We start from the raw sequence: 16,697 nt of genomic DNA, 5'->3' as shown, positions 1-16,697 counted from the left end.
CCTAGTTGATTTACTGTCCCTCTCTCAGAGATGACTATTTTATATTATTCTCTTCAGACCTCCCACACTTCCTCCCCAATCCTCACATTTAGCCAGTGATCCTTCCCCAACACCGTATCTCTGAAAAAAAGAAAAAATTTTAAATACAGAAGAAAAATTCCACAAGATCCCACCACCACATCAGTTGTAAATTCAATCAGCTGCAAATAACAGACACATACATCCCAGAAAAAGGAAAAAAAGGGGAAAAGATCAGTGTGACTTAAACAAATTGTTTTATTTCCTCCCATAATGAGAAGTTCAGAGATAGGCAATCTGGACTTGTGCTACAGCTCCACAATGTCATCAGGGACCAAGACTCTATCTTCCTTCACCGTTAGCAATGGTTTAGGTACACTTTATTGTCATAAGATGGTTGATCTTCAGTTATCATGTCTACATGCTAAGCAAGAAAAAGAGAAAAGAACAAAAACATAAACCAGTTCAGAAGCCCCACAAGACAACTTCCACTAACAACTCACCCGAACTTGGTCACATAGATATCCCTTCTGTAGTTGGAATAGAAGCTTGGTACCCTGCTCCCAACAAAATCAGGGTTCTGTTGTTATTGAGAAACAGGGAGAGGGGCACCTGGGTGGCTCAGTCTGTTAAGCCTCCAACTTTTGATTTCAGCTCCGGTCATAACCTCCTCAGGGTTGTGAGATCGGAGGAGCCCCATGTTGGGCTCTGAACTGGGTGTGCATCCTGCTTACAATTCTCTCTTTCCCTCTCCCTCTGCCACCCCCCACCCCTGTCTCTCTCCCTCTCCAACAAACAAACAGAGAGAGAATAAGGATAAATTACCTGTTTTCCTCTTTCACTAGAAGAAAAAAGAAGCACCAGAAGAGAAATTCCAACATTCCTACCACCAAATCTAACGGCCAGCCCAAATCTGTGCTCATCCTCTGGCTTCCTCCTATGTGTCAGTGGCTAAACTATCATACTCCTTTCCAATGTTAACCCTTTGAGTGGCGCACTAAACCCCTTCCCATTTCACTATTCTAAAACTTTGCTCCTGAATTCATTCCCTTTTCCTCACATCATCAATTTTCCCCTCCCTTTTGTTTATTCTCACTTGCAAATAAACATGCGAAAGTATCTCCCATCTTTAAAAAAAAAAAATATTTCCTTTGGGGGTGCCTAGGTGGCTCAGTCATTAAGGGTCTGCCTTTGGCTCAGATCATGATCCCAGGGTCCAGGGATGGAGTCCTATTTGGTTCCCTGCTCAGTGGAAGCCTGTTTCTCCCTCTCCCACTCCCTCTGCTTGTGTTCCCTCTCACTCTGTGTCTCTCTCTGTCAAATAAATAAATAAAACCTTAAAAAAAAAAAAGAGGGGCACCTGAGTGGCTCAATGGGTTAAGCTTCTGCCTTCGGCTCAGGTCATGATCTCAGGGTCCTGGGGTTTGGCCCCCCCCCCCCAACCATCCAGCTCTCTGCTCAGCAGAGAACCTGCTTCCCCCTCTCTCTCTCTCTGCCTGTCTGTATGCCTACTTGTGATCGCTCTCTGTCAAATAAATAAATAAAATCTTTAAAAAAAAAAAAAAAGAGTTTGACACAGTTATCACTTTCCTACTTGAAACATTTTTTTCACTTGGTTTCCAGGACACCACACTCCTCATGTTTTTCTTCTTACACCCCTGGCTGCTCCTTCCCACTTTGACTACAGGATGCACTTCCTAATTTTTAAAAGCTGAAGTGCTCCGGCATTCAATCCTTGGTCTTCTTTTATTTTATTTTTTTGGTCTTCTTTTATTCTATACTTTCTTCCTAGGTGATGTTACCCAGTTTCTATGCTGATGACTCCTAAATTTATCTCCAGTGTGACTTCTTTACACTTTAGCCTACTGCCTCATCATTTCTACTCAGATGACTAATACCCTACATCTCAAACTTAACATGTCCAAAACTGACACCTGATTCCCTCTATTTCCTTAAACCTGTTCCTCCTTCAGTATTCCCCATTGTTGCTCAAGCCAAAAACCTTAGGATCATGCTTGACTCCTCTCTTTGTTTCTCACTCTACATTCCATGCATTAATAAATTCTACCAATGCTACCTTCAAAAATATGTCCATACACTGACCTCCTTTTACCAGCTCCACCACTGGTCCACCCTGGTCCAAGTAATTATCACCTCTTATCTGCATTACTACAATTCCTTTCCAACTCATATTTTTTATTCCACACTTTTAAAAAAAAATAAGATTTTATTTACTTATTTTACAGAGAGACTGAGGGAGAGAAAGCACAAGCAGGGGGAGTGGCATGCAGAAGGAGAGGGAGAAGAAGGCTCCCCACTGAGCAAGGAGCCCGATAAGGGGCTCAATCCCAGGACTCCAGGATCATGACCTGAGCTAAAGGCAGACGCTTAACCAACTGAGCCATCCAGGTACCCCTTTTTTATTCTACTCTTAACCCCTTATAGTTTATTCTCATAACAGCTAGACAATCCTTTTAAAATCTCAAAGTAGAATATGTCACATGTATGCTCAAAACTATGAAATGGGGGCGCCTGGGTGGCTCAGTGGGTTAAGCCGCTGCCTTCGGCTCAGGTCATGATCTCAGGGTCCTGGGATCGAGGCCCGCATTGGGCTCTCTGCTCAGCAGGGAGCCTGCTTCCCTCTCTCTCTCTCTGCCTGCCTCTCCATCTACTTGTGATTTCTCTCTGTCAAATAAATAAATAAAATCTTTAAAAAAAAAAAAAACTATGAAATGGTTTCCCTGATTTTAGAATAAAACAGTCTTCCCAGGACTAATAAGAAAGACACTTACATGATCTAGACATTGATATACTTCTCTGATCTCATTTCAAAATAACCTTTCCATCACTTCCTCTGCTTTTATCTCACTGATTTTATTAATATTGCTTTAAAAAAGACATACACACTCAACCTCAGGCTTTTGCTCCTGATGTTCCTCTGCTTGAAATTTCTACTCTACCACCTAATCCAGGTCTTTGTTCAAATAGCTACCTCCTCAGAGAGGCATTCTCAGATCACTTTAACTAAAATAGCCTTCCTCTGTAACTTTAATTTCTTTTCCACACTTTATTTTTCTTCATAGCACCCCAAAGCACCTGACATTATATTTCACATCTCTTTTTTTTTTTTAAGATTTTATTTATTTATTTGACAGACAGAGATCACAAGTAGGCAGAGCAGCAGGCAGAGAGATAGGAGGAAGCAGGCTCCCTGCTGAGCAGAGAGGCTGATGTGGGGCTCGATCCCAGGACCCTGGGATCATGACCTAAGCTGAAGGCAGAGGCTTTAACCCACTGAGCCACCCAGGCGGCCCCATATTTCACATCTCTTTGTTATATACTTATTTTCTTTCTCCTTCACTAAAACATAAATTCCATGAGAGGGAGGACATATTTTGTTCATTGTTATATCCACCCAACACTTAAAAGGAATATTTGCATTGTAAGCTCTCAATAAATTTGTCCCATAAATAAATAAAAACAGATATTGTGGGGCACCTGGGTGGCTCAGTGGGTTAAGCCTCTGCCTTCTGCTCTGGTCATGATCCCAGGGTCCTGGGGTCGAGTCCCGTATCGGGCTCTCTGCTCGGTGGGGAGCCTGCTTTCCTCTCTCTCTTTGCCTGACTCTCTGCCTACTTGTGATATCTCTGTGTCAAATAAATAAATAAAATCTTTTAAAAAAAATATTGTTTTCTATATACACACAATGGACACTTTCCAGTCTTTACCCTGCTTAACTTCTCTGCAGCATTTGGCATTGTACCAGTTCTCCTTCAGGAAACTCTCCTTTTCCTTGGACTGTGAAACCCCCAGTACTACCTCTCTGATCATTCCTTCTCAGACTTCTTTTATAGGTTTCTTTTCTCTGCTTTAAATATGACCATTCTTCAGATTCCCTACTAAGGCCAAGTTCTCTAAGACCACCACTCTCCAAGCTCAGTGCATTCCTCATGAGTGGTCTTATCCATCTCCATCATTTACTTATCTTTATGCTGAAGACTCTCAAATCTGTATCCCACTCCTCTCTTCATACCTGCATATATGACTAACTAATGGACTTCTCCAGGTACCTGTACCACAGACACTTAAAGCTCAAGACATGTCAAAGCTGAATTGTTAGCTTCTCCTGTGTCTCTTCTTCAGTTCCCATCCACTTCTTCCTTCAGTATTCTGATATCAGTAAAAACAAAACAAAACAAAACAAAAACCACCATTCAATTAGCTGTTTAACCCCCCAAACTAAAAATTAACTTCCATTGCTCAGTTTCCTTCAAATTCTGTATCCAATCACCAAGTCTGAAATTTAACAACAAATTAGGCACTTACTGTAATAATAAATTTGGGGGGCCCTGGGTGCCTCTGTCCATTGAGGACCAACTCTTGACTCTTCTTGGTTTCAGCTCAGGTCATGGTTTCAGGGTCATGGGACCCAGCCCTGTGTATGGGACAGACGGGGGGTGGGGGGGGGTTCTGTTTGATATTCTTTCCTCCTCCTTCTGCCCCCTCTGCTCATCTCCCCCATGCAGCGTGCACATGCTCTCTAAAATAAATAAAATATTTTCATAAATAAATAAAAATCTGGAGGTAGCTGGTTTCAAGGTTGGCTCAGCAGCTTCAGAGTGTCAGAGCACTGAGTTACCATCTCTTTGATTCTCTTTATATTAAGACGCTGAAAATCTTAATTGGCTATAGACAACACACCTTCACAAAATATTTCCAAAAGCAGAAAGGAAGGGGAAGGAGTGAAACAAAAGGTCCTCAAAGATGCAATCTCTTTTGATCAGGGAGGAAAACTAGAGCCAGGGCACAAGAGTGGAAAAGCACCTGGCTCTGGGGGTCCCAAACACATCAGGTTCAGCCACTCATCACTGACAAAATCCAAAGGCAGAGGAAAGAGTGGTGGTGAAACAAAAAAGGAATTTATTTCAGTGAGGCCAACACCAGGAAAACAGCAGACCAGCATCTCAAAGACTGACTCCAAAGTGTTGAAAATATTTCCAGGTATATATAAGGAAAGTGTGGAACAAGGTTGGTGGGTACATAGAGGTAGGCAGTGAAGGTTAAATTGATCATTGTCTTATGGTCAGTCATGAGGGGTCTTGCTGGCTCAGGCAGTCCTTATTGCTCAAAAGGGTAGTTTGGGTTCCCATCAGGGGATGCTTTGCCCACAAGGTCTTTTGCCTGAGTTGAGAGATAAGTTAGGGGGGCGCCTGGGTGGCTCAGTGGGTTAAGCTTCTGCCTTCGGCTCAGGTCATGATCTCAGGGTCCTGGGATGAGCCCCACATCGGGCTCTCTGCTCAGTAGGGAGCCTGCTTCCCTTCCTCTCTCTCTACCTGCCTTTCTACCTGCTTGTGATCTCCGTCTGTCAAATTAATAAATAAAATCTTTAAAAAAAAAGAGAGAGATAAGTTTGGTATGGGCCGCCTGGCTGGATGTGACTCTTGATCTTGGGGTTATAAATTCGAGCCCCACATTGGGTGTAGAGATTACTTAAAAATAAAATCCTAGGGGCACCTGGGTGGCGCAGTGGGTGAAAGTCTCTGTCTTCCGCTCAGGTCATGATCCTAGGCTCCTGGGATCGAGCCCCTTCGGGCTCTCTGCTCAGCGGGGAGCTTGCTTCCCGGCCCCCCTCTCTGCCTGCCTCTCTGTCTACTTGTGATCTCTGTCTGTCAAATAAATAAAATCTTAAAAAATAATAATAATAAAATAAAATCCTAAAAAAAGAGAGAGATAAGTTTGGAAAAAAGAAGTTAATCCCTTAGAAAGTACAGACTGGGATGCCTGGGTGGCTCAGTTGGTTAAGCAACTGCCTTTGTCTTGGGTCGTGATCAGGATTGCCAGTATGGAGTCCCACATTGGGCTCTCAGTTCTGCAGGGAGTCTGCTTCTCCCTCTGACCTTCTCCCCTCTCATGCTCTCACGTTCTCTCTCTCTTTCTCTTTCTCTCTCTCACTCTCACTCTCAAATAAATAAATAAATAAATAAATCTTTTTTTTTAAAAAAAGAAAAAAGGTAAAGGCTAAGGTCAAAATGGAGGTAGTTGAGGGGCACCTGAGTGGCTTAGTGGGTTAAAGTCTCTGCTTTTGGCTCAGGTCATGATCCCAGAGTCCTGAGATTGAGCCCTGGATTGGGCTCTCTGCTCATCGGGGAGCCTGCTTCACCCCTTCTCTCTCTGCTTGCCTCTCTGGCTACTAGTGATCTCTGTCAAATAAATAAATAAAATATATATATATTTTAAATGTAGGTAGTTAAAGTCCTCTTTCAAATCCATTTGCAGAAATACCCTAGCCAACTTCCCAGAACTAGGTCCAATTATGAAAGAGACTGAAAAAGCAAGTAAAAATCTGGTAAAGGGAAATAGGGTTCCCTTTGATTTATCCACTGGTTTTGAGCACATAAATATCCTTTAAAGAGAGAGAGAGAGAGAGATTATCTTGGCAAAGAATGGAAGAAGGTGTTTTTTGGAGGGGCAACCAAGATTGGTTTCCACAAAAACAGACATGGAGTTTGCATGTAATTAGGGAGAAATTTTAAACAAGTAAATTAATATATAAAGAAGATAATTTCAGGTTCTATAAATGCTACAAAATAAGGGGATGTGATAAAAAAAAAGATGGGCATATTTTGAAAATAAAACTGATAAAATATACTAATGGGTTTGAATGTGACAGTATGAGAAAAAGATGATTCAAATTCACTGACTCCCATTTATAAATGAAGTTGGAGAAAGATATTTAAGGGTCTAAAGTCATACCACTATTAACTGACAAAGTTAAAACTGCATCTAGTACTATCTGAAACCAATTTCCCCTAGACCATCTACTTGTGGGGGTGGGGGTAGGGAGTAGGAGGTAGCGGGAGAGAGAACACAAAACAGTATATGTAAATTTAAAACACTGCAATAAATAAGAATAAAAGGTCGAATATTTGAAAATATTTTGTTTGGTAATTTAATTGCTACTTTTTTTTTCCTTTCCCTATAGAGCTGGTTAAAGGAACAAAATATGTTGTGAACTATTGTGTTAAAACCGTAATATGGAACTATTAAAAATGTTGCTGACTGCGTAGAAGAGTAGCAAATGGCCATGATATTAAGTAGCAAAAATGGGAGTGGCTCAAATAGCAACACAGGGTTTCCCATTACACCAAAGACTTAAAAGAAATAGTTACAGGCCCTGTAACAGTCCAACAAAACAAACACCTAATAATCAGTTAAAATGTTAAGACAGTGGACAATACTGTGTTTATATTCCAGCAATAGATAACTACTATTTAGCTGTTAAATATACACAAAGTATATACATCTTATATATGATATAAACAAATAAACCTATGTAAATTAATATGGGTAAAAAAAGGAAAAAATGTCAGCCTTTCCTCTCAGGTACTAAAGAGGTAACAAAATAAACTTACCATTATTCAGTATTTTTCTGGCATAAAGATACCAGATTAGATTATATTTAAAAGTCCATTTGGATCTAAATTACTCTCTGAAAAGTACGGTGTCATCAGGGACCTAAAAAACCCTCAAATACTTCCTCATTCACAACAGGGGAATTCACAGAAACAAGGCTAGCAAAGCTAATGGTTTTAGGGAGATATCTGGGGACACATACAGCCCCACAGGAGCAAATCTCTGCAGTGAAAGCTCAAAGGTTCTGCGGAGAGCTAGAAGGAGGGAGGTGCCTGCTTCCAAAGGCTTCCATCCAGAGCAGACAGCAAAATGGAGTTAAGCAGGGTGGTTCCCTAACATTCTTTTCCTGATCCAGATAAACTAATTATTTTCTATCTTCTTTACGAATAAGTGAGACAATATTCAAAAATATTCCTGTTTCCAGTAACCTAGTTTGGAAAATATGTGTAAATTTTTATCTTGAGTTGAAAATCTTTTAACAGAAAATCATCATACCAAGAAAAAAAAAAGGAGTACAAAAAATATATTTATTAGAAATAAAAGGAAACTTCCTTGCTTGTATTCCAGGTTCATATGACTGGAAATTTTACATATACAAGAAAGTAAAAATGTGTGTGTGTTTGTGTGTATACACATACATATCCTTACAAGCCACATACACATATTAACAATGTAAATCTGTTATTTGTCTGATATGGAGGGTGAAGCCCTCACCAAATCTGAGCATGGTAATAACTGAATATGAACTGTGGACTGTTAGTTTCCCATTTACTTTTTTGTTACACTATCAGTGGGAGGATATTTTGAATAGTGTAACAACAGGTTTCCTCTAGGACCATTTTAAAGCCACACTTTAACCCTAACTAACCACTTCATGCATTACCAAGGGTTTACAAAGTTTATGATCTTGGAATAGAGTCTCCTGAAAGGCAGAGATGGGAAGGAGGGTATCAGCTACAATCGGGGCCTCCTAGAAGGAGGCTATAACCAATTGATCTATCATGATGTAACAGAAAGCAATTACTTTATCGAGTTTTTACAAAGCTCTGTATAACACAAGGATTCCCTACTTCCTAATGTGCTTCAGTGTCAATTTCCTCACTACCCAAGTTTCTGTCCTCACTTCTACAATTCAGCTACCAAATCTGAAATGTATCTTTGTATCCCCCTTTTTAAAAGCCCCTGGGACTGTCTCATAAAGTTGTTGGTTATGTCTAAAAATGGGGCCTAGTGGGCCTTTTTAACAGCTTTGATGTTCAATGCTTATGTACTACTCTTTGAATGACTGAAATATTTCTGCTTCCAACCTCTGGCACATTAGTTTAACGAACAAGTCATTACAATAAACCAAATAAAGCTGGTCTGTTTTCTAAACCTTGCATCCTCCACATTATCAGGTAGGTAAAGAAGGCACTGCCTTTAAAAGAACCGAGGGCAGATAAAAAGGAAAACTCACTGACAAATTGTGGCAACATGAAAATAATCAGCCAAGCTATCCGGACCAGAATTTTCTGCATCTCATGGTGCTTCACCTTTAAAACTGGACAGACTTCTTAAGTTTTAGGGTTAGTCCAAATTAAGGCAAGCTTCCTTTCCCGTTCCCATTTGGTTGGTTTCTAAACCTGCGACCGCCCCCACGCCCAGGCCCTGGCGGCCATGCGCCGCAGACTGCAGCACCCGAGCTCACTGTCCGCAGGCGCGGCGGACCCCGCCCGGTAGGGCCGGCGCGGGGAGGGGGCTCTGAGCCAGAAACCCGCCTCTGCGGCGGCCGAGCTGGGCGCCGAGTGGGCGCGCCGGGACGGGGGAGGGGCCCGCGGCCGTGGCACCGCCTGGACCCGCCCGCCCCTCCCCGGACCGCTACTTAAGTGGCTCCAGCACCGCCCCCGACTCAGTGCGTTACTTACCTCGACTCTTAGCTTGTCGGGGACGGTAACCGGGACGCGGTGTCTGCTCCTGTCGCCTGCGCCTGCTAACCCGTAGCCATCATGGTGAGTGGGCCGCTCGGGGCTCCGCCCTTGCTCGGGAAAAGTGAGCCGGACCGTCTCGCGGGGGGCGTTAGTAAGGGATCTCGCTGTGGTTTTGGAAGGCTAGAAAATTGAGGCGAGAGGCCAGGGTGGGAATGGTGAGAATGGTTGGGGCCCGAAAGGGGGGCCGCCGCGTTTTCTTCTCGGACTCTGGGACGGCATGGCCGGGCGCCGGCTCCCCACACCGTGGTTGGGGTTCTCAATTAGCCCTTACCTTTTGGGCGCGAGACCCGAGACCCTGCAGTCTTTTCCCGCGCGTTCCCATCCCCCCTTCCTTCCCCAGCTTTTGGCGGGCGCGCGCGCGCGCGGGCTCTCCACGCCCTCACTTCCTCTCTGCCAGAAGCGCGGAGGCGGGAAGGAGCCCGACACAAAAGCGCAGGCGCGACCGTTACTAACCTTCCCGCCTGGGAGTGGCGGGAGCCCGCCCCTGCAGTCTGCGCGTGCGCGCCGGGGAGCTGCGGGTGTACTGCTGTAGGGCGTGTCTCTGTTAGCCTCAGTTTTGGGGTTTTTTTTGTTGTTTTTTAACGAGAGCGATAAGGTGAATGTAAAGAACGACTCCTTGTTGGGTATGTTGCACTACGCCAGAGTATTAGGACAATTAGCTCCCAACAGCTTCAAGAGGCCATCTGTTTTTCCTTGGTCAGAGTTTAGGAATGCGCAGAGGAGCAGGTGGTGGCGGTGAGGGATTTTGAGGGGACAGAAATCGGATCTTGGTCCAGATCTGGGCCGCCGATAATCCCCTGCTGTGCCCTGACAGATGTGAACGTGCTGGGCTTAGCCCAACGCCTGGGAGAGCAGAAGATGGTTGGCCATGGCAGGCGCCTCCGCAGACGTGGCTGCTGCGTGTGGCTGCAGTTGCGCGGCCCGGGTGGCCACAGAGGCGCGGACGCGCGCTCACCCTGAATTGCTCATTCATCCTGTGCCGCAAAGCCCCGCCCTTTGTCCCTGCGGCCAGACATTTCCTCTGCACCGTTCTGGCCACGTGCTTCCTGCGATGGTGCCGCCGGGAAATCTGGCCGCCTAGTCTAAAATGGAATTATGAGGCCTGAGCACTGAATGAATGGCCTCCCTATCTTCCTCTTCAAAGGAGGAAGCTGTGACTAAGCGCTCTTGGTCTGGAAAGAGGCCCTCCCAATTTAGATAGGGAGAAGAAATTCGTTAAAAGCAATGCAGATCGAGAAGTATAGTGATTCTCTCCTAGAAGAGTAATAAATTTTAGTTCATTTTAGAAGGGGGAGTTTGTGAGATTGATTATATAAATTATTTTGTTCTGCTTTACAGTCTTTACTAGATTAGCTTAGTACTAATTATCTTTTTTTAATCTACTTTTCACAGCGTGAGTGTATCTCCATCCACGTCGGCCAGGCTGGTGTCCAGATCGGCAATGCCTGCTGGGAGCTCTATTGCCTGGAGCATGGCATTCAGCCCGATGGCCAGATGCCAAGTGACAAGACCATCGGGGGAGGAGACGACTCCTTCAACACCTTCTTCAGTGAGACGGGCGCTGGCAAGCATGTGCCCCGGGCTGTGTTTGTAGACCTGGAACCCACAGTCATTGGTGAGTTGGCCTCTGTAACCTGGTGAGCTCCCCCCGGGGGGTCTGGGACAGGAGGTCTGTCTTGGAGCCCCAGGGACCCCATGAAGTTGAGCAGGCTTGTGCAGGTGGTGAGTGATGGGGGGCTGCTGTGTTTGCCTTTTCCAGATGAAGTTCGCACTGGCACCTACCGCCAGCTCTTCCACCCTGAGCAGCTCATCACAGGCAAGGAAGATGCTGCCAACAACTACGCCCGAGGGCACTACACCATTGGCAAAGAGATCATTGACCTTGTCTTGGACCGAATTCGGAAGCTGGTATGTTTATTCTCACGAAGTAAATAATGATCCTAAGGAAGACACTTGAAATAGGTTCTTTTCATCTCAGACACCGAATTAAAGTGTAATGGAGTGAGGTAAACTATTCCATTATAGTTTTTCTTTAAAAATCCAGTTAAAGCATGAACTATTTGGTGTCATGTAAGTAGGAAATGCTTAGTAATTCTACGAAGGTCTCCATGTAAGCGTTTCTTGTCAAAATAAGATCTGTATTCTTGGACTTGTATGAAAAGTGACAATATATTTACTTGGGATATGTTGCAAAGAGCAGTAATCCTACGTTTTCTCTATTTCTTTTTTCTACCAGGCTGACCAGTGCACAGGTCTTCAGGGCTTCTTGGTTTTCCACAGCTTTGGAGGGGGGACTGGTTCCGGGTTCACCTCCCTGCTGATGGAACGTCTCTCTGTCGATTATGGCAAGAAGTCCAAGCTGGAGTTCTCCATCTACCCAGCCCCTCAGGTTTCCACAGCTGTAGTTGAGCCCTACAACTCCATCCTCACTACCCATACCACCCTGGAGCACTCTGATTGTGCCTTCATGGTAGACAACGAGGCCATCTATGACATCTGTCGTAGAAACCTCGATATTGAACGCCCAACCTACACTAACCTTAACCGCCTTATTAGCCAGATTGTGTCCTCCATCACCGCTTCCCTCAGATTTGATGGAGCCCTGAACGTTGATCTGACAGAATTCCAGACCAACCTGGTGCCCTATCCCCGTATCCACTTCCCTCTGGCCACCTATGCCCCTGTCATCTCTGCTGAGAAAGCCTACCATGAACAGCTTTCTGTAGCAGAGATCACTAACGCGTGCTTTGAGCCAGCCAACCAGATGGTGAAATGTGACCCTCGCCATGGTAAATACATGGCTTGCTGCCTGTTGTACCGTGGCGATGTGGTTCCCAAAGATGTCAATGCCGCCATTGCCACCATAAAGACCAAGCGCAGCATCCAGTTCGTGGACTGGTGCCCCACTGGCTTCAAAGTGGGCATTAATTACCAGCCTCCCACTGTGGTGCCAGGTGGAGACCTGGCCAAAGTCCAGCGAGCTGTGTGCATGCTGAGCAACACCACAGCCATCGCTGAGGCCTGGGCTCGCCTGGACCACAAGTTTGACCTGATGTATGCCAAGCGTGCCTTTGTTCACTGGTATGTGGGGGAGGGCATGGAGGAAGGGGAGTTTTCTGAGGCCCGTGAGGACATGGCTGCCCTTGAGAAGGATTATGAGGAGGTTGGTGTAGATTCTGTTGAAGGAGAGGGTGAAGAAGAAGGAGAGGAATACTAATTACCATTCCTTTCAGCCCTGCAGCATGTCACACTCCGAACTTAAGCTTCAACATTAGCTGACAGGCGTTAAAGATTTTTGGTTAGATTGTCTTCACTTTTAACTGTGATCATGTCTTTTCCATGTGTACCTGTTGCATTTCTCCATCATGTCTCAAAGTAAAGGCTTTAAGAAAGAAAGTTTGACTTGTGTGCTTTTTCTAAATTGCTTTTCCAATTCGGGATGTCCTACCATTCATCATGTCTGGAAAATAGCTGTAGGGTGGTAATACCAAGAATCCTATTTGCTGTGTAGCCACCTCTGGGGACAAGGGAGCACACTGGACTAGAAAAGCAGGAGAGCTGGATTCTGACACTGATCTGTTAATATCACCTCAACCAGTGTTAGAATCTGAAAGCAGCTTAGAAAAATGTTAGTTCAGAGCTAATCTAGCTTCTTATTGGTCAGCGAAGTTTTAAATGTCCTACAAACCCATGACTGCTCTTTAAAGGAGTGCTAATCTACCAACATAACGAAGAGTCTCAAAATGACCCTTCTACGGGAAAACAGAGACTTGAGCATGATGAGGTAAAAGCTGTTTACAGCCCTGTCATAAGTTGCGGGATCATAATACCTGCTGATAGCAAAAATTCTACAAGAAAACCAAATAATAAGCTGTGTGCTTAAAAAACAAGGCTGAGGATGTTTGTAGAAAAGCACTACTTTTACTGGAAAATGAAGTGGCAACACTTCTGTAGGGTAAGAGTTTACAATTTAGGGCCTTTGGCATCATTTACATTCTTTCAAGTATATAGTTTGGCTACATCTAAACTATAGTAGATAGGAAAACAGGATGCAAATAGTGTTACTGCAGAGAAAATGCACAGTGTAACAGAAGTACAGGGACTAAAGTTTTGGAGATGTTGATCCTTGGTTTAAAAAAATACCAAAGTTCTCCCAGTTGTTTCCCCTACAAATTTACAGAAGCATTCTTGGCTCCTGAAACAATCTGATTTGTGAGCATAGCAACACAAATGGAGCCACCTGGGGAAGGCAGATGCCAGGCCTGGAAAGTGCTATGGGGAAATCCTAAACTGCATTACTGACCAAATGGGGACTGAAGGATTTGAGTTAGTGCTGATTGCAAAGGCGGTCTTGAGAGATGTCTGAAAACCCTCTGATATATCCCTCTCTTCTGCAAAACAAGAGGGAAAGGTAGCTACACTAGAGTCCTGGAAACAGCAGCAAAGTAATGCAGAGAAGACCTTTTCAGAAAGATGTCCTGGGTGCCTGAAATCAGGGAAGCACACATTCAGTCTGCAGTGTGCTGTGAGCATTTTCAGAGTTCTGAGGCACAAGGCAGGGACAGGATCAAGAAGCGAACATTTCAACTGCATCTGGTTTTTGGTTTTTTGTTTTAAGGTTTTACTTGACAGGGACGCTTGGGTGGCTTAAGGGGTTAAGCCTCTGCCTTCGGCTCAGGTCATGATCTCAGGGACCTGGGATTGAGCCCCACATTGGGGCCTGTTTCCCCCCCCCCCCCCCCTGCCTGCCTCCCTGCCTACTTGTGATCCCTGTCTCTGTCAAATAAATAAATAAAATCTTTAAAAAAAAAAAAAAAAGGATTTTACTTGACAGAGGTAGGGCGAGAGCAAACACAAGCAGGGGGAGCAGCAGGCCGAGGGAGAGAGAGAAGCAATCTCCCCATTGAACAAGGAGCCTGATCTGGGGCTCCACCTCAGGGCCCTGGGATCACAACCCAAGCCCAAGGCAGCTGCTTAACCAACTGAGCCATCCAGGTGCCCCCGATGTTTTATTTTGTTTGGGTTTTGTGTGTGTGTTGGGGTGGGGAGGAGGTTGTATTTTTAAGAAGATTAATCTGTAATAAAGCAAAATAAGAGGACAGGCTGGTGTAAGGCACTTAGTTGTTTGGAATTTTATTACCTATTATCACAACAAATTGCCCCAAAACTCTGGTTTAAGACAATATATATGTATTACTTCATGCAGTTTCTAAGGGTCAGGAATTAAGGAGTGGTTTAGCTGGCTAGTTCTGTCTTGGGATTTCTCATAAGGTTGCAAGTCAAGGTGTTGACTGAGGCCCTGTGTGCTTCACTGGGACTGGAAGATTCTCTTCCAAGGCAGTTCACCCACCTGCCTTGCAAGTGAGTGCTGGTTGTTGGCAGGTGGGCTTAGTTCACACGTGGACCTCTCTCCAATAGGGCTACTTGAGTGTCTTCAGAACATGGGGGCAGGCTTCCCCCAGAGTGAGTGATCCAAGAGAAGGTAAGTTGGAAACCGCAATGTTATGACTTAACCTTGTAAGTCACACTGTCTCATTTCTACAGTATCCCATTTGTTACACATGCCAGTCCTGTTTAGTCTGTGAGAAAACTTCACATTGACAGGAGGCAAGAATCAGGGGGAGTTACAGACAAACCCCAAGATTTAATGTTTTTATAGGATAGAACAATAATGGTTATATTAATCTTTTTTCCCAGTACACTTGATATATTTCATTTTTTTAAAAGGGAGGAAACCTGGGTGCCTGGCTGTCTCAGAGGAGCATGCGACTTGATCTCCTGGTTGTGAGTTTGAGCCCCATTTTGGGTATAGAGATTACTTAAAAATAAAGTCTTAAAAATAAATAAAAGGGAGGAAACCTCTGTAATTTAGAAATATTTTCCATTTTCTATAGTACAAACTCAAATTTCAACCTTTGTGGTTGTTTTAATTTAAGCTATCTTCAGAAGAGACACTTCCTATCTACCTTCTTTTTGAACTATCCAGTCCTCTTTATTCTCTAATTATTTGGTTATTGATCCAACCGGCTGCTTGAATTCAGTATTCCCTCTGTCCCCTCTGTTCCTAATCATCTTATATGCAACATGATGATTAGTAGTTACTAATAGTCAAAACCTTTGGTGACATGAAATATCAAGTGTGGGACTGGGGTGGGGAGGAAGGGGCTGCCTATAATGATGCCAAGGCAGCCAGGAAATGTCATGAAGCATTCCTTTGGGGGCCCCCGAGGTCTGATACCTGGCAGCAACACAATTCCTGGTATGATTATGGCCCACAGATTGCTCTAATGGAAGTAAAAACAAGGATTATTTATTTCCCTCTTAGGACAGATTATTCTATTCACTACAAACATCGAACCTGAGGGTTTTCTAAAAGATATTCACTCTCTTTTCAGGCCCAGGTCTCTTTAAGCACCTTCTGAGTTGAGTTTCATGGTAGAGAGGCCTAGGAAACAGATTGAGTCACTCGACTCTTTCTTCTGTCATTAGGCTCTCTTAACCTTCTAGGCCTATTTTCCCTTTTTTTCTCCCCAAAGATTTTATTTATTTATTGGACAGAGAGAGAGAGGGAACACAAGCAGGAGGAGTGGGAGAAGCAGGCTTTTCCCTGAGCAGGAAGCCTGATGCCAAGCTCCATCCCAGGACCCTGGGACCATGACCTGAGCTGAAGGCAGGTGCTTAATGACTGAGCTACCCAGGCACCCTGACCTATCTTTCCTTTTGCACTCCGGATTCCCATTTGCCTTTTTCAGAAGAGGGTGGCAAATAGGACAATTAAGTCTGGAAGGACTTGAAGCTTAGTGATGTGCATCTAAGCTTCAGAAATGAGGAACAGGGCACCCCAGGAATTGACAGCTCTACTCAGTGAGACACCAAAGCCATTGCCAAGGAAAAACGAGCAATTTATTTTGAAAAGAAATAGAAATAAGCCCAAGGAGGGTTTACGTACAGATGGCGAGTATGATGATGATAATTAACCTTAGCACATCAAGACTGGATTTACTCCCACCTACCTTTTTCTAAACACCAGAATACTTAAATGCCTTTGCAATGTAGCATTCCTAACCTCCTTGAGATGACCTTAAAATGAGAGGAGCCCAGTGCCTTTTTTTTTTTTTTAAACAAATGACAGATTTAATTGGCGGGGAAGAAGGGAAGTGATACTATAGCCCTGTGTCCTGTCTTGTAGGACCAAGGGCCTTAAATATTGCCTGCTAAAAGTTCAGAAGGAATAGGAGTCTTTCAGCCCTATGGAGGGCCAGGTACATGGTCAGATTAAGAGGCTCGAATGAGAGAGGA

General features: G+C 44.3%; 1 protein-coding gene and 1 long non-coding RNA gene across 4 annotated transcripts; one reads left to right on the top strand and one right to left on the bottom strand.

Moving 5' to 3' along the window:
- Positions 1 to 267: 267 nt before the first annotated feature.
- LOC132019644 (uncharacterized) lies at positions 268 to 9,213 on the bottom strand. Of its 3 annotated transcripts, none has more exons than XR_009404824.1 (3): positions 8,888 to 9,213; positions 4,345 to 4,453; positions 268 to 442 (listed from the first exon to the last, which is right to left on the bottom strand). It is a non-coding gene; the product is annotated as an uncharacterized LOC132019644 (long non-coding RNA). The 3 variants fall into 3 exon arrangements; XR_009404826.1 differs by lacking the exon at positions 8,888 to 9,213 and adding an exon at positions 6,772 to 6,837; XR_009404825.1 differs by lacking the exon at positions 8,888 to 9,213 and adding an exon at positions 5,533 to 5,652.
- A 101-nt stretch (positions 9,214 to 9,314) lies between these two features.
- On the top strand, positions 9,315 to 12,794 carry LOC132019643 (tubulin alpha-1B chain). Its single transcript, XM_059403025.1, has 4 exons — positions 9,315 to 9,419; positions 10,791 to 11,013; positions 11,158 to 11,306; positions 11,635 to 12,794. Exons 1-4 carry the CDS (start codon positions 9,417 to 9,419, stop codon positions 12,613 to 12,615), a joined length of 1,356 nt encoding a protein of 451 aa, XP_059259008.1. The 5' UTR covers positions 9,315 to 9,416; the 3' UTR covers positions 12,616 to 12,794.
- Positions 12,795 to 16,697: the final 3,903 nt, after the last annotated feature.

This window comes from Mustela nigripes, chromosome 6, assembly GCF_022355385.1.
Source record: "Mustela nigripes isolate SB6536 chromosome 6, MUSNIG.SB6536, whole genome shotgun sequence".
Classification (NCBI taxonomy): Eukaryota; Metazoa; Chordata; class Mammalia; order Carnivora; family Mustelidae; genus Mustela; species Mustela nigripes.
This window is presented reverse-complemented; position numbering and strand designations above follow the sequence as displayed.